Source organism: Phacochoerus africanus, chromosome 1, assembly GCF_016906955.1.
Source record: "Phacochoerus africanus isolate WHEZ1 chromosome 1, ROS_Pafr_v1, whole genome shotgun sequence".
In the NCBI taxonomy this organism is placed as follows: domain Eukaryota; kingdom Metazoa; phylum Chordata; class Mammalia; order Artiodactyla; family Suidae; genus Phacochoerus; species Phacochoerus africanus.
Genome location: NC_062544.1, coordinates 197,627,110 through 197,645,358, shown reverse-complemented (window position 1 = coordinate 197,645,358; position 18,249 = coordinate 197,627,110). Strand labels below are relative to the sequence as shown.

The window sequence follows — 18,249 nt, the reverse complement described above, 5'->3', positions numbered from 1 at the left end:
CAAAAATCCTAAATGAAAAAAAAAGTGAGACGAGTGACACTTTCTCATTTTTCAAATTTCTTCAATGCCTGGCTTAATAGTACTGAGCTGTGCTTTTCATATATGCTTCTGTATTCAATCTAATGCAATATTTTAACTAAAGCATATGAAGAAAATCTGGCCTCACAAAGATATGTAGTTGTAAAAAGGAGTACTATAATAACATTTTTAGATAATTGTAGATATTCTTCTTTCATACTGTTCCACAATTTGACAAGATAGTTTCTCAAGTTGCAACATGGAATAGGAAACCATATCAGTAAACTTTTCATACTGTTACATTAAAACCCATTTGGTTACCTTGGCTCTGAATGGAACTTTTACCCATATATGACTTTAAAATATTCTGCATTGGGTCATTTGGAAGATATTTCACTGAGTTACGGAGATCTTCCAAATGTTGATACTTTTCATTATACCAATAAAAAAAAAAACAACAATTGTTAACACTGTCACTGATCTCATCAAAAAAGTCTTCAATTTGGGGGAAGCTCAAAGCAGTAGATACAAGTTTTTCAAAATTCTAATTTTTGCCTGAAAGCTCAAATTTGATCATCAACAATAAACACTGTTAGCTGTTCTCCTTGAACAGAGAGTCTCACAATGTTTATTTTCAAGAAAATATCTGCCAAATACCCTCGGCTGAATAACCATAGCTTGTCTATTATTCTTCAAGTAAAAATGATGTTCCATGATAAAAGCAGCTAGTTTAGTTGCCAATTCAAATAACCCACCAATGCTTTTTCCTTGATACAACCATACTTTGGTATGTAGCAGAAGTGCTTTATGGGTACTTCTCATTCATCATATAGGATATTACAGAGGACGTAATCAAGGGTAGAGATGTAAGGATTTAAAGAGACAATGAAGAAAAAGGCACCTAATATATCAAGTGGCACATAGTACTAAAAATGGTTTTTCTGAAGTTCCCATCGTGGCTCAGTGGTTAATGAACCCAACTAGTATCCATGAGGACACGGGTTTGATCCCTGGCCTCGCTCAATGGTTAAGGATCCGGCCTTGTCATGGGCTGGGGTGTAGGTCGCAGGCGTGGCTCGGATCTCGGAATCTCGTACAGCTCTGAATCTTCCCCTAGCCTGGGAACCTCTATATGCCATGGGTGTGGCCCTAAAAAAACAAACAAACAAAAAAAATGGTTTTTCTTGCTCTGTTCTCATATGCTAATGTCCATTCTTTCCACTGTTCCTTCTTAAATTCCTAAAAGAGTAACAGTCAATACTTACTTTCATTTTCTCACTTAATTCCTTGTAGCCCAATTTCTGACTCAACTTTTCTTAAAACTAACCATGAATCATCAAATACAAAAGCTTTTTCATAGTACTTATGTTCTTAACCCCCTGAAGCACTTAATACTGTAAACTGTTTCTGAATCTTTCCCTTCTTTTGGATTCTGTGAATCATTCAGTCTGGTCTTTCCACCTTTCATGAATCACTTACTCTGGTCCTCCTACCCTTTTGACCATTTTTCTTATGGAAAATTTTCCTCTATCTTCCCTGGTAAATATAAGAATTTCTTAAGGTTGTACTCCTGATCATTTTCTCTTATTTTATTAATGTGGAATGTACTCGTAGTTTAAAAAGTTACACAAGTCTATGAAGCTTATTATTAAACAAATGAAGTAGAGTTATAATAAACCTGAATCTAAGTTTTGCAAAGTATAAATAAAAATGCTATGATTTTACTTAAATTTATTTTTTATTTAAAATTAAATTTTAAAATCTTAAATTTGCTTAAGTTAAAAGAATAATATTTAGAAAATATAAGATTTAACAACTTTGCAAAGATCTGACTTATTTTCCAGTGACCTAGCTTAACTTTAGATGCTTTTCTGCACAGCCACTAATTTACTATTAAACACTATAATCACCAGAGTTACATAGAGTTCAGTCGTCTTCTCCGCTCGGCCTATTTCTGCATTCTCTTTTGTATTCTACTCCCCTAGGGGATGGTAGCAGTAGTAGCAAGCGGATCCTTCATGACACAGGAAATTTTACCAAAAAAGGAACTTCATTCACATAACATTAATTGCTTTTGGAAAGCAGCAGGGGTTAAACAAAGAATCAGGAGTTAAGAATTTGAGGTTGATGATTTAATTTTGTGGCTTAGCAGGTTACTTGAGATGTTCATTTTTCTTGTTTGCAATAAAAGCATTCTACTATTTGTTACCAACACATTTTAATTTGTTTTTGTTGTTTTGTTTGTGCGTTTTTTTGTGTTTTGTGTGTGTGTGTGTGTGTGTGTGTGTGTGTGTTTGGCCACATCTGCAGCATATGGAGGTTTCCTGGGCCAGAGACTGAACCTGCGTCACAGCAGTGGAACCCAAGCTGCAGCAGTGACAGTGCTTATCTTTAACCTGCTCAGCCACAGAGGAACTTCCAACACATTTTTATATACTAGCTACTGAATCTATAAGAGGCATACAAATAAACACAAATCTACTTTGCTGTTGCAGCCAGAACTGACTCCTATGCTTACCTACAGACAAAAGCACTTTTGGAAAGGGCAGCCTTTGTCTAAATAACTGAATTTGCAAAGGAACGAGTAAGAGAAGGATAAACTATAAGAGGCAAAAATGACTAGGAGAAAATGAAGCAGGACAGAAAACTTGGAGATAATTGGGAAGGCTGGGCAGAAACCAACAAAATGGCAAAATTTTTAAGGTGTCAAGATTAGACAATTTATAAAGTTTTAGGATTAGAAAACTCATATAAGAAACTTTCCTTTAAACTCAATTTCTGAATGAAAAAAGTGACCTTTTGTGTATTGTGTTACCTATGCCCTTTACCTAAATTCAGCTGGCTCTCCATAACTATGGATTCCACATACATGGATCCAACCAGCTACAGATGGAAAATATTTAGGGAAAAAAGTTCCAGAAAGTTCCAAAAAGCAAAACTTGAATTTGCTGCATGCTGGGAACTATTTATATAGCCTTTACATTATACTAGGTATTACAAGTCATCTAGAGATGACTTAAAGCATATAGGAGGATATGCATGGTTTATGTGCAAATACTATGCCATTTTATATAAGGGACATAAGCATCCATGGATTTTGGTATCGGCAGGGGTCGTGGAACCAATCCCCTGCAGATACCAAGGGAACAGTTAGTAGCACTCTGGAGGCAGCTGCAGAGTTTCTACCAGCTTATTAGAGATAGCTCTTTTTATCAGCTGGATCTCATTAGCTATTCTAAGCCAAGGAAAACGAGGACAAATGAAAGTACCATAGTGTAATCAACTAGTGTTAGTTATCACTCTCCATACTTATAAATATATGCCTCTATATGCTTTACAATTAATATTTACTAATTGTTTACTTTTTCAGAGTAATTTTTAACATAAACATTGTCTTAGTGGTTTACCTACCGAAGATCAAGACCTTGATTTTGCCAGATATTTTCCATAATGCGAATAATCTGAAGTGTTAGCATATCTTGCCGTAAATCTGAAATTCAAATAATATGGATACCACCACTTAATGCCATAAGCACAAATCTTGAGTATCACATTATCACATTGTTTTCAAACAAAATATATAGAACTATATTTGTTCTTCAAAATAATCTATAAGGAAGCAATAATCTGATTCTTTAACCCATTTCTAGACTGTCTGTATAAACACATCTGTGTAACAATGTAGGATAAGCTGATGCATATTTTACAAAAATTAAAATATTTAAAGTACTTATTTTTCTGAATCCTTAAATCTGAACATGTTTATGTTAAAATATTTGGATTAGAATTCAGGGCTGAGGAGTTCCCGTTGTGGCACAGTGGTTAATGAATCCGACTAGGAACCGTGAGGTTGAGTGTTTGATCCCTGGCTTTGCTCAGTGGGTTGAGGATCTGGCATTGCCGTGAGCTATAGTGTGGGTCGCAAACATGGCTGGGATCCCACGTTGCTGTGGCTCTGGTGTAGGCCAGCAGCAATAGCTGCGATTCGACCCCTAGCCTGGGAACCTCCATGTGCTGCAGGAGTGGCCCTAGAAAAGGCAAAAAGACCAAAAAAAAAAAAAAATTCAGGACTGAAAAGTTATTTCACAATGGAAACCCATCAATGATACTTTTTTTTTTTTGGTCTTTTTAGGGCCAAACCTATGCAGCATACGGAGGCTCCCAGGCTAGGGATCGAATTAGAGCTGTAGTCCCTGGCCTACGCCACAGCCACAGCAATGCCAGATCTGAGCTATATGTGCAACCTACACAACTCATGGCAACGCCAGATTCTTAACCCACCGAGCACGGCCAGGGATTGAACCTGCATCCTCATGGATACTAGTCCGATTCGTTTCCACAACAGGAACTCCCACAATGATACTTTTTCTAGTATATAAAAACAAATTCTTCCACAGCTTGTTTTCCAAATAAATTAGGGCCTTCTTTTATAATTCCTTAGCAGACTATGCTTTTCTTTTGTACCAGGGTTGTAATTTTGGTTTTTTAATTATTTGTTTAATGTCTTCTTTTCCCTGCTAACCATAAGCTCTAAGAGAGCAGTGATTCTGTTTTGTATATTCTTTAACCTCTGGGCCTAGCACATCAGATATTTATAGAATGAATGGATACTCACATGGCTAAGCAATATGATTTTCAGGACCTCTGATTCTAAACCTACTTTTTTTTCAATAAATATACATACATGTTCTAAAGGTTAAGACATCTGCTTAATATTATATAGTTTATCACATGCATATTCCTTAAATGGCTTTCAGTAGTCTTCATAGTTCATAAATATCCTGTGTATAAAAAGACAGCTAAATTCATGCATCATAAGTTCATTAATACTCTTCCTTACCATCCCCATTTTTAAAGATGATCTCATTGTTTTGAAAGAGTAATTCTGACATGATGTCTGGGTTCTCCCAATTCAACCACAGTGGCCTTTTTGCAGAGGACATAATTCGACACTCTTCAAGCCTTTAAAATAGTTGAAAATTTTACTAGGTACCTTAGCTTTGTCATTCTTTACAGCCTCAAATTTATTTTAAAATACAGATACAGTATAGCTTTTTGAAGTGCTATAAAAATTTTAAACTTTCTCTGTGTTTTACCTATGCATTAATTTCTAAGGGAGTATAAAGAAGAAATACATATTAAACTTATAATTTTCTTATAAATGGAATATGAATTTTCCACAAGTAATTGGATATATTATTAGTTTTCTAGATATTGCATTCCATTTCTTATCCTATGATACTAGGATTCTGGCCACAGAAAATTTTAAATTCTATAAAGCAGTAAAAACTCATTCTGAATAAATGCAGTTCTGAACTTAAGAAAACTTTACTACTCTTACTTTTGTAGGGTAGGAAAAGGATCGAGAGAGAAGCATATATTACTGAACACAGTTATAGTGGATATTTTCATCTTTTTCAAGATTTTGTCCAGAGAAAGTACTTGTTTTAATATATCAATAAAACACCAATAAAGTAGGTTACCTGAGATTTCCCAGCTGATGAGCAGGGTTTAGAGGAGATAGAAAGCCCTGCAGAGCATCCATGAAATCTGGTCGCCGCATTTGTTCAACTAAAAACTTCATCTGTACCTGATAAATAAACATAATCATGGTTAGAATTGATTTGATAAAAGGTAATACTAATTGCTAATCTCTTTTACACACTGGAACCTCAGTATTGTGTAATCTTTGAATCTATATCCTGCGTTGGCTGCATTCTAATTAGAAGGGTTCGTAAAACAGGGCAGGACGATTCAGGAAGAGAGCTGAGAATACGTGTACCTTCCTGTGAGACAATTTCTGCATGCTGACAGAGGCAATGTTTTAGCTCCACAGCAGGGCCTGGCCAACTATGGCCTGTAAGTCAGCTGCCAGTTTTTTTTTTTTTTTAAGTGAAACTGCACTGGAATACACTCATACCCATTCGAAATGAATGTTGGTTGCTTTCATGCTAGAATAGTGGAGCCGAGTAGTTACAACAGACTGCATAGCCCGCCAAGTCTAAAATACTAACTATCTGGCTTATAAAGAACAAGTTTGAGGGCCTTTGTTCTAGATGAAAAACTATGGAGACATCACATTAGCTTAATAACCTTACTTTTAAGCTTTTCAGAAAATACCACAGTCACCACATTCTCTGTTTGGTAAAAAAGGTCTAGTGAGGCTTAAAGAAATTTTTGGGGAGTTCCCATTGTGGCTCAGTGGGTTAAGAATGTGACATAGTGAGGATGAAGGTTCAACCCCTGGCCTCACTCAGTAAGTGAAGAATCCGGCATTGCTACAAGCTATGGAAGAGGGTGCAGACGCGGCTCTGATCCAGTGTTGCTGTGGCGTAGGCTGGCAGATGCAGCTCCCATCTGACCCCTAGCATGGGACCTTCCATATGTTGCAGGTGTGGCCCAAAAAATGGAAAAAAAAAAAAAAAAAGGACTTCTTTCCCCCGTTGCTCACATCATAAGTACTCACTACCTGGACTACTCGGTGTTGTCTCTCTGCAATGGCTCTGGTTTGATCCTTGGCCCAGGAACTTCCATATGCTGCAGGTGCATTTAAAAAAAAGAAAAGAAAATAAATTGTTGGTAAAAGTCTCATACTATATTTAAGTTCTAGTACATAGCTAGAAAGAAACCCCTTTTAAAATCACTTTTTAAATCCATTGTATCACAGCCAAACTGTGAGATGAAAACTTCAGATTACAAATTCAACTAATATCTATTTTCTTTTCCTTCTCTCAGTGACAGTACAAATATAATAAATATTATCATTTCAAAGCAGTCTAGTTCCCACCTGCTCAAAATTCCAGCAGCAGAAATAGTACAATTATTTTCTAGTAACTTGTATTTGAACTTACATACCACAATTTCAATAAAATCAACTCAGTCACATACTGTATGACATTTAGATTAATATAGTAACTTTCTTTAAAGGTTTCTTTTTCTTCAAGCAATATTGATGAAGATGTTGAAAAAATTTATTCAGTACTACTAATTAACAATGTCTGTCCTTTGGGGACTCCGTAATAAACTGGGATTTTCTTTTTATATTTTACTTGAGGTGAGGAATGATCTCACTTTTTACTTTGGGTGTGTTAGATTGAATAAAAGATAAGAAGTAGGAAAAGGTCATGAGAAACCTTTACATTTCATGTTCCTCAGTTATATGAAGCTAGACTGCAGATGACTCGAGTGTGTGATATATTCACTGTGTGACTAAGAGTCCATTTTAAACTTAGAAATATAAAAAACTAATATTTTTCCACTGATTTTCAGGATCATCTCTAAAAGAAATGACAGAGTAAGGAAAAATCTTTTTATTTTTTAGCCACACTTTCAGCATGCAGAAATTCCCAGGCCAGGGACTGAACTCAATCCGCAGCAGTGACAACTCCATGGAAAAATCATTTTTAAGACTTAGGGCTATATAGAAGAGAAAAGAAGGGAAAGAAGATGGAGCTAACATTTATTTACTGGGCACCTCTCATGTTCTAGGGACTATGATAGGTGCTCTGCATATCTCATGTGATTTACTTCTCACAGCAACCCTATGAGGAAAACTATTATTCCCATTTTACAGATGAGGAAACTGAATCTCAAGAGATTAAACAATGTGGCTAACATTACGTAGCTTAGAGGCAGTGGAATCTTGATCCAAATCTTAATCTGCTTAATTCTCAGGCCCATGATCTGCATATATGCTGGGCTCTCAAATAACCCTGCCCCATTGCAATGAAAGGAGTCTCAAAAACAAACTAAAGAGTCACATACCTTTTGTGTTTCATCCTTCTTCTCTTGTTTGAGAATGTCAGTTAAGTTAATGAGCTTTTCCATAGCCTCAACTTGCCTATTCAAGTGCTTCAAATACATCCCACATGCACGGCAATAGGACTCCAAAAGTAGGCCAAACCTCTGACTAACAGTTTTATTGTGCATCTCAGATCTAAAAGACCAGTGCAACATTAGGGTGAAAAAGAGAGAAAGAGAGAGATTTTAATGAGTATGCACATAATCATTTTTAAGAAAATAAGAAAATCCATTTTATAAATTCAATAAATGCTATTTATACTAACAATATAGTGATTTTAAAACCTATCATTAAGAAGCAAAACAATCAAGAATTTCAGGTAGTTCCTGGAGACATAAATGAAAAAACTAGATTTTAAGTTTATTTAAACTACTTTTCACTTATTAATCTCAGCACAAAATATATAAACATGAAAAAAAGGAAATTAGGAATAAAAATAAAATGTATAGGGAGGAAATGAAGAGCCCAGTGAGCACTATTTGACTCTTCTGGCATACATGTTCCTTTTCTGTACTGTGTCTGAATTTAAGTTCTTTTAAATCTAGAGTCTAGATTCCATTATTAATTTATTTTAACATTAAGATTAATTACAAATCTGTTTCTAAATTTAGAAAAAAAGTGCATGGTTTAACGAACTCTTTGTGTATTAGATATATTATGTATTCTGCAAAATACTTTTTATTCTGAATTAGCTTGTTTCTAGTCAAAAAACTTGAAATTTTGTCATTATTGTTCTGAATTTCAAGGCAAGATTTTGGAGGGGGGAGGTGGGTAGGGAGAACTTCCCCCCTCATCCACACATATAGTGAAGCCAACTGCAATATTAATCTGGACCTAGCAAATTTTACTTTGCTTAAAGTAGAATCAAAATCTTTAAAAATATTTCAGGTCTCATTCCTGTATAAAATTTAGTTTTAATTTTAATGCTTATTTAATGTCAAAGAGAAAATGCAGAGGAAATATACTTTCAGTATGAAAAATATACTTTCAGTATGGAAAACTCTTCTATACAAACAAAAGCAACAGTATGTAAGTTATACATATTTACACATCTACTGAGACTATAGGTAATATAAGTGTAAAGAATGAAATGGGAAAATAATTTGACTTACTTTAAATGCCAAAAGAAAAAGTGCCCAATTCTTTGATTAGTCAATGCTTTTTTGAGTAAAAATCTCACAAGCAGGTTATCCAAATACTGTTCATATTTTAGGACCTATGTGATTAAAAACAAACATAAAAACAATATAAATATCAATCAAGGTCAGTTTCTGCATGGTTGGATTTAAAGAAAACTTTTTAGCATGAAAATAGATACTAATGTAACAAAACTGATTTCTAAAAAAGCATAAAACCAGTTAATACTATAGATTCCTTCAAGTTGCATGGATTTAGAATAAAATATTATTTTTCCACTTTTACATGATTTTACCTGTACTAGCTGAATTAGGTACTGAGAAAGTTTGTCATCTGTTAAATATTTTTCCAAGCATCTAACAGCAAAACCTCGAACCATAGGATCTGGGTAATTGCAGTCCAAAAGCTCCATAGCCTGTTCAGGTTTGATTGGAGGCCAATCTTTTACCAAGCAGTACATCTGTGTATGAATAAGATAATAAATCATATTTAAAAAGCAAAGAAAGTTGTGAATGAACCTCCTAAGGCATTGTCTTAATTTCCTATTTTAAAATTAGATAAAAGCTTTCCATTATGAATTCAGTGCTTAAAATATTTAGTTCTAATTAATTTTACCAGTGGAAGTTGTGTAAACAGTATTTTTCTCTACTATGCATATCTTCCTTTACTTATGATGGGCTTATGTCTTGATAAACTTATCAAAAATTGAAAATATTGCAAGTCAAAAATGTATTTGATACACCTTAGTGAACATCATAGCTTAGTCTAGCCTACCTTAAAAATGCTCAGAACACTTACATTAGCTTATAGTTGGACAAAATCATCTAACACAAAGCCTATCATATAATACAGTATTGAATGTCATGAGTAATTTGTTGACTACTGCACTGCTGTATTAATAGAGAACAGCTGTAAGGCTACTGGTGTTTACCCTCATGATCACCCGACTGACTGGGAGCTGTGGCTCACAGCTTCTGCCCAGTATCACGAGAGACTATTTTACCACATATTGCTAGGCTGAGAAAAGATCAAAATTCAAATTTGAAGTACATTTTCTATTAGATGCATATCACCTTCACATCATTGGAAAGTCAAAAAAAAAATCTAAGTTGAACCATGGTAAGTCAGAGACCATCTGTAATATCATTATTAATTAATTTAAAACACAGCCATTTCAAGTCTTATACAGACTTCTTGAGAGAAAACAATTTGAATGGCATAACAAATCTGTCCAACAGATATTTAGTTATCTCAACCATGCATTTACCTGAGCTACTTCATCTCTAGAATTCCATTTAACAGACAGAAGCAACTTGGGTAGAATTTCAGGGATAGTTACACAATAGTGTCTGTATGGAGAAGACAAAACAAAATAAAAAACATTCTTGCATGTTATTCAAAAGGCCTGGATAGCTAAATTTTCAACTACGCAATCTTTAAATTTCCAAATATTTTTAAAACTTCTTACCATTACCAGACTTCTTAAAAAAAAAAAACAAAACAAAACTTGGGAGTTCCCATCGTGGCGCAGTGGTTAACGAATCTGACTAGGAACCATGAGGTTGCGGGTTCGATCCCTGGCCCTGCTCAGTGGGTTAAGGATCCAGCGTTGCCATGAGCTGCAGCTACACCTGCAGGTGTAGGTTGCAGACGCGGCTCGGATCCCGAGTTGCTGTGGCTCTGGCGTAGGCTGGTGGCTACAGCTCTGATTAGACCCCTAGCCTGGGAACCTCCATATGCCGCGGGAGTGGCCCAAGAAATGGCAAAAAGACAAAAAAAAAAATCTATGTTTTAACCCCAAAGCTGAAAATATATGTACATATACATACTTAGCCACAGTTAGAATGGCATGGAAAAAAAAGCAAAGTCCAAATGGAGGACAGGTACTTCGGAAAAATTATGAATTTATGTTATAACACTATATAGCTCCAGTTACTCACCTACTTAGTCAATGAGAACCACAAGGAGAGTCACCACTTCTACTGTGATCGTTGAACAAAATTTATATTTAAGTGAACTTTCTGCAGAAAGGCACTGCAACTGCTTTATTAAATTAAACCAGTGTGCACTTACCCAGTTATAATTTCTTCAGAAGTGAAAATAAGGCAGTACATATTACTTTAAGAAAGTATAAGGGAAAAAACCCAAAAAACAAAAAATGGAAGGAACTCCTAAAAATGAAAATATCTGGACTAAATAAATCACAACTAAACTTATCTAAAACTACAGGTGCTTTTTTTTTTTGGATCTTAAATTTTATTTGAAAACAAAAACAAAACACCAAATCCTTAAAAGAGTCATATTAAGGATTTAGAATTAAAAAAGCCTTCAGTGTGCAAGGTTAGTACCAATGCAGTATGACTTTCTAGAAATACTTATCTACATGCACAGTTTAAAAAAAGACATTTATAATAAAAAAATCATATAAATTACGCTTTATTTACTCTAATAGGTAATGGCAGAAATATGGTTACATCAGCCAAAGTCAGTTGTTCTTCTGGAATAGAAGAAACAGAGACTCTTCATCCTAACACTTACCTGTGGCTCCAGAGAAAATCTTTCTCTTGCTCAGTGATTTCAGATAGAGGATCTCGTGTACAAATTGCTCGGAGCTGTTCTTTATCATTTTCCCGTAATTCGTTGTCTCTAGCTAGTCTGTTACTCTGTAAAATAAAGTACTATCTTATATGATTTCTTTTGCCATATTCCCCACCCCCCGATTCATGAGTGATCTGCAAAAAAGAGAATTAATTTTCAGTCAACTTTACACTGCTTATTAATTGTCGTTACACAGTTTATTATTATTGCAAGACTTTATTTCAAGGACAAGGGAGAACCACCTTAAGACTGTTATTTGTAAATCCAATAATTTACTTGGTTAATATTACTATCAGCCAAAGAACTGTAACTGCCAAAGTTAGTCGGGGATAAGGCCAGGTTGGGATCCTAGGAGATAAGCAGTGAACAGTTTACTTCTCTTCATGATGAGGACCCTTCCTAGTATCCTACTAAATAATCTGCTAATATTTCTAGAACAAGAGAAAATAAAAAGTAAAATATGCTGTGGCTATGGTGTAGGCCTGCAGCTGCAGCTCCAATTTGACTCCTAGCCCACGTACTTCCATATGCCACAGGTACAGCCATAAAAAGAAAAAAAAAAATCTTTCATAATTCTTGCCTGAATATATCCTTATAATTACTGAAAGGCTTTCCAATTTTAAAAGTAAAAATAATTAAGGGAAAAAAGGAGAAAAAAACACCCCCATTAAAACACTATACATTGAATATCTGGAGACTAAAAAGAAAATATAAATTTGGTATAATTCTAAGATTCCAAGTAACGTATTTATTTCCTTTAAATACAAATATATTAATTGCATGATGAATAATTAAGAATGCATATTAATGTATCATACGAAACAAACACACACCCCCTTAGGATGGGTTACACATGTTCCTAGTGGCTAAAAATGAAAGCAGACATCCATGTTACTTCGTTTTTACACATTTAAACACTGTTAATGTCATTCAACAAATCTTTATGAATTCAGGTACTGTGTACCTTGTCCTGCTCTTAATGTTGGGCTCAGAAAACAGTAAAACACCCTGCATTAACAGAGCCCACCTCCTTTTTTTTCATAGCCTCGCCTGTGGCATATGGAAGTTCCTGGGCCAGGGGTTGAACTGGCATGCAGCTGGGGCCTATACCACAGCCACAGCAACGCCAGATCTGAGCCACATCTACAACTTATGCTGCTACAGCCTGCAGCATCACCAAATCCTTAACCTACTGAGCCAGGCCAGGGATTGAACCTGCACCATCACAGAGACAACGTCGGGTCCTTAGCCCACTGAGCCACAACAGGAACTCCCAATAAAGCCTCTATTATAGTGGGAAATTAAATGAACAATTAAAAATACTAGAGAGTTGGTAAAGATAGATGTTCTGGGTGATGTGACAGAGGACTGAGTGGCTATTTTACACCGAATGTTCCAAAATGGCCTCTGAAAAGATAATAATTTGTGATCCAAATGACAAGAAAAAAACCATCCATACTAATACCAGGGAAAGACTACTTCAGATGAAGGAAACAGTGAAAGTGCCCCAGGGAGAGAATGAGTTTGGTGTAAAGGAAGAACAGGAAGAAAATGAGTGTGGTGTCTGAAGCCAGCAGGTGAGGAAAAGATGCGATAGGAGGTCATGTTCAGAGCATGTAAAATCTGCAGGTCAGGGTAAAAAGTTTGGATTTTACTTTTAGAGAAAGCTATTTAAAGGACAAATACTATTATTTGATTTATTTTTCATAAATATTCTGGCTGCTCTGGGAAAAGTGGGAGACCAGTTAAGAGCCTACTGCAATAATCCTGAGAGATAATAAATATTTAACCCTCAACTTATCAGAAAAAGTAGTCACTACCATTTATCATCTGGGTTTCAATGGATTCTTTGGGTTTTATTTATTTATTTTTGTTTATATTTTCAATATTTTCAATACAAAATAATTTAGAGAATAAAGTGATGGTAAAAAACAATTTTATTAGATATTTTGGTAAGAATTTAAACACAGGTAAATCCAAATTTATAATCCAAAATGGGCAATATATGTTGAATGCAACAAACTGCTTGCTCATTAACTGTCATGGGTGAGCCTGAAACATATCCATCTTGTAAATGCTGATTGCAGATTTCAAATACATATCTAATAAGTTCTAGCTTATACATTACTTCTGGTTTTTCTTTTCACATTTGCAGTGTGAAAATACAATACTTTCAAAAACTTTGATGAGTCATGATTTTGTGGATGAGGATAACCACCTTCTTTCTTTCATTAAGTGCAAAACATTTCTATTTTTTAAACTTGTAGATATCAATCAGAATAATCCAAGGGTTTAAAAAATTTGTACATCACCCTATTCCTTCTGACTGGAATTGTAGTGCATAACATTATAAAAAAATGAAAAGAACACTGCAAAACATGAGTGGTGGTTCAAGCTCTTATTAAATATTGTGTGATAAAGTCATTCCTAGAGAATGACTAACTGATGTTAGTCATTTTTGTCCTTGGAGATACATTACTCACTGTTTCTTGAGTTTAAGAAAACTCATCGAGGATATTGTCATCTGGCATCGCACTTACATGATCAATCTCAACGTCATCATTAGAATTTGAAGTAACAGTTCTCAACCAGGGTGATTTTGTCTCCTCTATCTCCCAGCGACCTTTGATATTATTTAGACACATTTTTTTTTTGTCTTTTTGCCATTTTTAGGGCTGCTCCCATGGCATATGGAGGTTCCCAGGCTAGGGGTCTAATCAGAGCTGTAGCTGCCGGCCTACGCCACAGCCCCAGCAGTGTGGGATCCGAGCCGCATCTGCAACCTACACCACAGCTCACGGCAAGGCCGGATCCTTAACCCACTGAGCAAGGCCAGGGATTGAACCTGCAACCTCATGGTTCCTATTCGGATTCATTAACCACTGAGCCACGATGGGAACTCCTAGACACATTTTTTATTGTCACAACTTGTGGTGGTGCTGCTACTGGCATCCAGAGGGTAGAGGCCAGAGATACTGCTAAACATCCTATAACGCACATGATAGCCTCTATAACAAAGGATTTTTTGGCTCCAAATGTCAGCAATGTTATGGCTGAGTTATTCTACTTTAAAGTGCTATTATCTATTTCTTGGTTTCATATTGTAATTTGTCTAATAACTGTGAAATGCTTTCCTCTGTCGATTTTCTTCTTGTCATTATCAGTGGAAAGGGAAAAATTCTGAATTATTAACAGTGTTCAATGAAAACCCAACAAATAACAAAAACAAAAAAACTATAATGATGGTGTTTGCAGATTTCTTTACACTTCTGGAAAGATGATCTAAAACTTTGGGCAATGCAATAAGAAGGCTGAAGGATGATGTAATAATGATTTATTTCATTATTGTATAACCCTTCTAAACTATTCTATCCCTCTGCATTTTCATATTACTTTAGTCTTCATTGTTTTAGCATAGTTGGAAGTAAGTGATGAATAATGATGAAACAGTAAAATATTCTAAGATACAGGAAAACTAAGATCCCATGTAGTACCTTAGATTTATAAAGTTTTCAACAGATCTGATGGTATAATTGAGAGAATCAGTTTTATTCTATTATAAAAATAAAGTTTTTCTTTTTTCATTGAAATAATTCTTCTAAGGAAGAAAAAGTCATAAAATATGAATCCTTACATGGACTTCCCATAGTGGTGCAGCGGAAACAGATCCAACTAGGAACCATGAGGTTGTGGGTTCGATCCCTGGCCTTGCTTAGTGGCTTAAGGATCCAGCATTGCTGTAAGCTGTGGTATAGGTGGCAGATGCAGCTTGTTTCTGATGTTGCTGTGGCTGTGGCAAAGGACAGCAGCTGTAGCTCTGATTGGACCCCTAGCCTGGGAACCTCCATATGCCATGGGTGCGGCCCTAAAGAGCAAAACAAAACAAAACAAAAACAAAAAACACATCCCAACAAAAAAAGAATCCTTACAGTTAGACCTGCTCAAAAAGCTAAAATTGGCTCCAACAAATCCTGATGGCAAAGTGAGTTCAATGACTGAATGTATAAATAAAATAGGAGATAAATGAGTTTTCAAGTAAGTGACTTGACTCTGGTAATTCAATTTGTTTATATGTATAACTAATTGGAGAGGGTTATAAACATGTTATGGAAATTTTCATCAGTATTTTATCTCCAATTTCTAAGGAATTCTTATTTAGTTATCACAGAATGGTTTAAGAGTAAGAGACTTAATACTTATTAAACAGTAACATTGGTTAACTTAAACTCTTTAACCCTTTTCCTTACTGGTAAAATAGGCATGATAATAGTACCTTGCCTTATAAAGGCTGCTTAAGATTAAATTAGATAATACATGAAAAGTAATTGGTATGGCATTTGGTACATGATAAGCACTTAAACGTGAGCAAGATTCAAGGAATTAAACTTACAGAATAGTGGCTATAAGAGAATCCCTTTTAAATGTCCAAAAAGCTAAGTGTACTTTTAGTAAATCACAGAATTCATAATGATTTTAAATTAATTTCTATTTATCAAAATACCTTCTACAGATCTTTGAAAGTACATAAGCAAAAAGATTATTATTACTATTATTATTATTCAGTTCACAAAAGGGATTGGTAAAGTCCTTACTAAGAACACAAGTAATAAAGTTAAACTAATAAAATTCTTAAGTGTAGGATTTTAGGCTGCCTTGGGTGTTATTACAGTTACTGGGGGTTGGCATATTTCAGGACCCATATTCACTTGAACAGTCTATCTATAGCCTTCAACTAGTCCAAAGAAAAAGGTGACAAATTAGGAAACTGAGGAAAGAGAATAGTGAAGAACAAAAATATCTTCCCTCAGTACTGACACTTTTGCCCTTGAGAAATAAGGAAGGGTTTATGATCTGAGTTATATTGCAGTTCCAAAGTTACGGCTAAGGTCAGACCAACAGATCAATATTTAAACTCCATTTTATACATACTCTTTTCTAGGGTGTCTGGACTATAGCAGTATGTTATTTCTCCTGCTCAACTAACAACGTATTTATACCTTGGATTCAACTTCAAGTTTACTATCTTAGGGAGGTCTTTCCTGAACCCCAAATATAATAGCCATTCTCCCACAAACCCTCAGTCATTCCTGGCACTACTGTTTCCTTCATGGCATTTACCATGATTTAAAATCTTCTATTTCTGCTTTTACCAGATTCAGGCCTATTTTCGCCATTAGACTGTTTACTGAGTAGAGGTCTCTATGTCACAACTTTACTACCTACCAACTATCATACAATAAATATATATATATAGTCAGCATTCAGTAAGTATTTGCTAAATGAAAGCAGACTAAACTAAGAAGAGGCATATCTCCAATAAAAATATTAGCATAGAGAATTTTATTATATTACAATACTGTTCTAGACCCTGTAGTATCTATGCCAGTGTAACTAAAACAAATGAAACTTTTTCTGTACAAAGAGTATATACCCAAATCCACTGATTATGACTGCTACTTGGGGAAAAGTCAGTGATTTGCCTTACCAGTCCTGCATGAGAGTAACTAAATCCTGCTTCTCGGGATACAGACCAATTGGCATGCTCTTCAATCACTGACATATCTGGAAACTTCACCACACTGCTGAACCAGTCAAACTCCAACTCTAAGCATGGAGTTTCCTAAGAGATGGAATAAAAGTTATTATATATACTATGCTTGACTGTCATAAAAAAAGAAAAAAATACAATTCGTGATAATAAAGAACTTACTTTATTTGGATTTGATCCAGTAACACCAATAGGGTTCAGCAAATCTTCTAACCCATGAGGTACAGGCCAAAGATTCAAAGCCATTTTTCCAGATACTAGAGTATCTGTGTAATCAAACAAGTTTATATTTCCCCAGGCCAATGGACAGTGTTCCTTAAAATACAAACAGAAAAATATTCACTATTCTGTGGATTAAATTATAACATGCATTTCAAACATCTTTTTTCCTCAGAAAGAATTCAACAGCTGTCTTTACAATGGTATCTATAAAAATCACATTAATTTTTTCAAAGTATAAATGCTTTATTTCCTTTTTCCCATTTGAAATTACATTTATTATCTTTAATTATAAATAGGAAGTATGAACGAAAGCAAGCAAGACAGATACTCGCATGTGGTCATCTAACAGGTATTTGCGTACAGTCACCGTGCATGTTTAAAAATTTTATGAACTCAGGACATACAAAGCAAATTCTGTTAAGCTCTACCAAGGTGTTCTTCTTTAAATAAATACATTATTTTAAAGTTTAATTTTTAAAAAGAAAATGTAATATCTATTTCTCAAAAAATTTCACTCAGCAGTAATAAGTAGGAGTTTTTTAGAAGTGAATACAATTGTCCCCTTTGAAACACTTTACCTCTTTAGCACCCTTTCGGCCTTTAACAGAACAAATGGAAAGGCAAAGTCGAGCAGCACGAGGAAGATCAGGAATGTATATATCGTAATTCAGCCATTCATTCCACCTATGAAAAATTTTAAAGAAAAAAAAATCCCCAGAGCATATAAATCATCAGACTCCTACAAATCATCAAGAAAAGATAAATCAAATAAAAAACAGGCCAGAGATTGTCTGGAACATAGACTTCACATGACCATAGCCAAATGGCCAACAACATAAAAAAGTAGACAACATCATATGGCATACAGAAAATCAAGAACAAAAGATATCGCCATAAATGAGAATGGCTAAAACTATAAAGACTG

The 18,249-nt window shown here is 34.9% G+C and overlaps 1 protein-coding gene across 1 annotated transcript in view; it reads right to left on the bottom strand.

Moving 5' to 3' along the window:
• The window catches only part of PIK3CA (phosphatidylinositol-4,5-bisphosphate 3-kinase catalytic subunit alpha), a 93,664-nt gene that overhangs the window by 3,877 nt on the left and 71,538 nt on the right, over positions 1 to 18,249 (bottom strand). The window contains exons 7-17 of the mRNA XM_047786832.1: positions 17,903 to 18,008; positions 17,265 to 17,417; positions 17,040 to 17,174; positions 11,495 to 11,619; positions 10,224 to 10,305; positions 9,252 to 9,416; positions 8,932 to 9,035; positions 7,783 to 7,954; positions 5,502 to 5,608; positions 4,859 to 4,980; positions 3,430 to 3,508 (exon numbers count right to left, since the gene is read on the bottom strand). Of these exons, the coding sequence (XP_047642788.1) occupies positions 3,430 to 3,508; positions 4,859 to 4,980; positions 5,502 to 5,608; positions 7,783 to 7,954; positions 8,932 to 9,035; positions 9,252 to 9,416; positions 10,224 to 10,305; positions 11,495 to 11,619; positions 17,040 to 17,174; positions 17,265 to 17,417; positions 17,903 to 18,008 (1,350 nt within the window). The remainder of the gene's footprint in view (positions 1 to 3,429; positions 3,509 to 4,858; positions 4,981 to 5,501; positions 5,609 to 7,782; positions 7,955 to 8,931; positions 9,036 to 9,251; positions 9,417 to 10,223; positions 10,306 to 11,494; positions 11,620 to 17,039; positions 17,175 to 17,264; positions 17,418 to 17,902; positions 18,009 to 18,249) is intronic.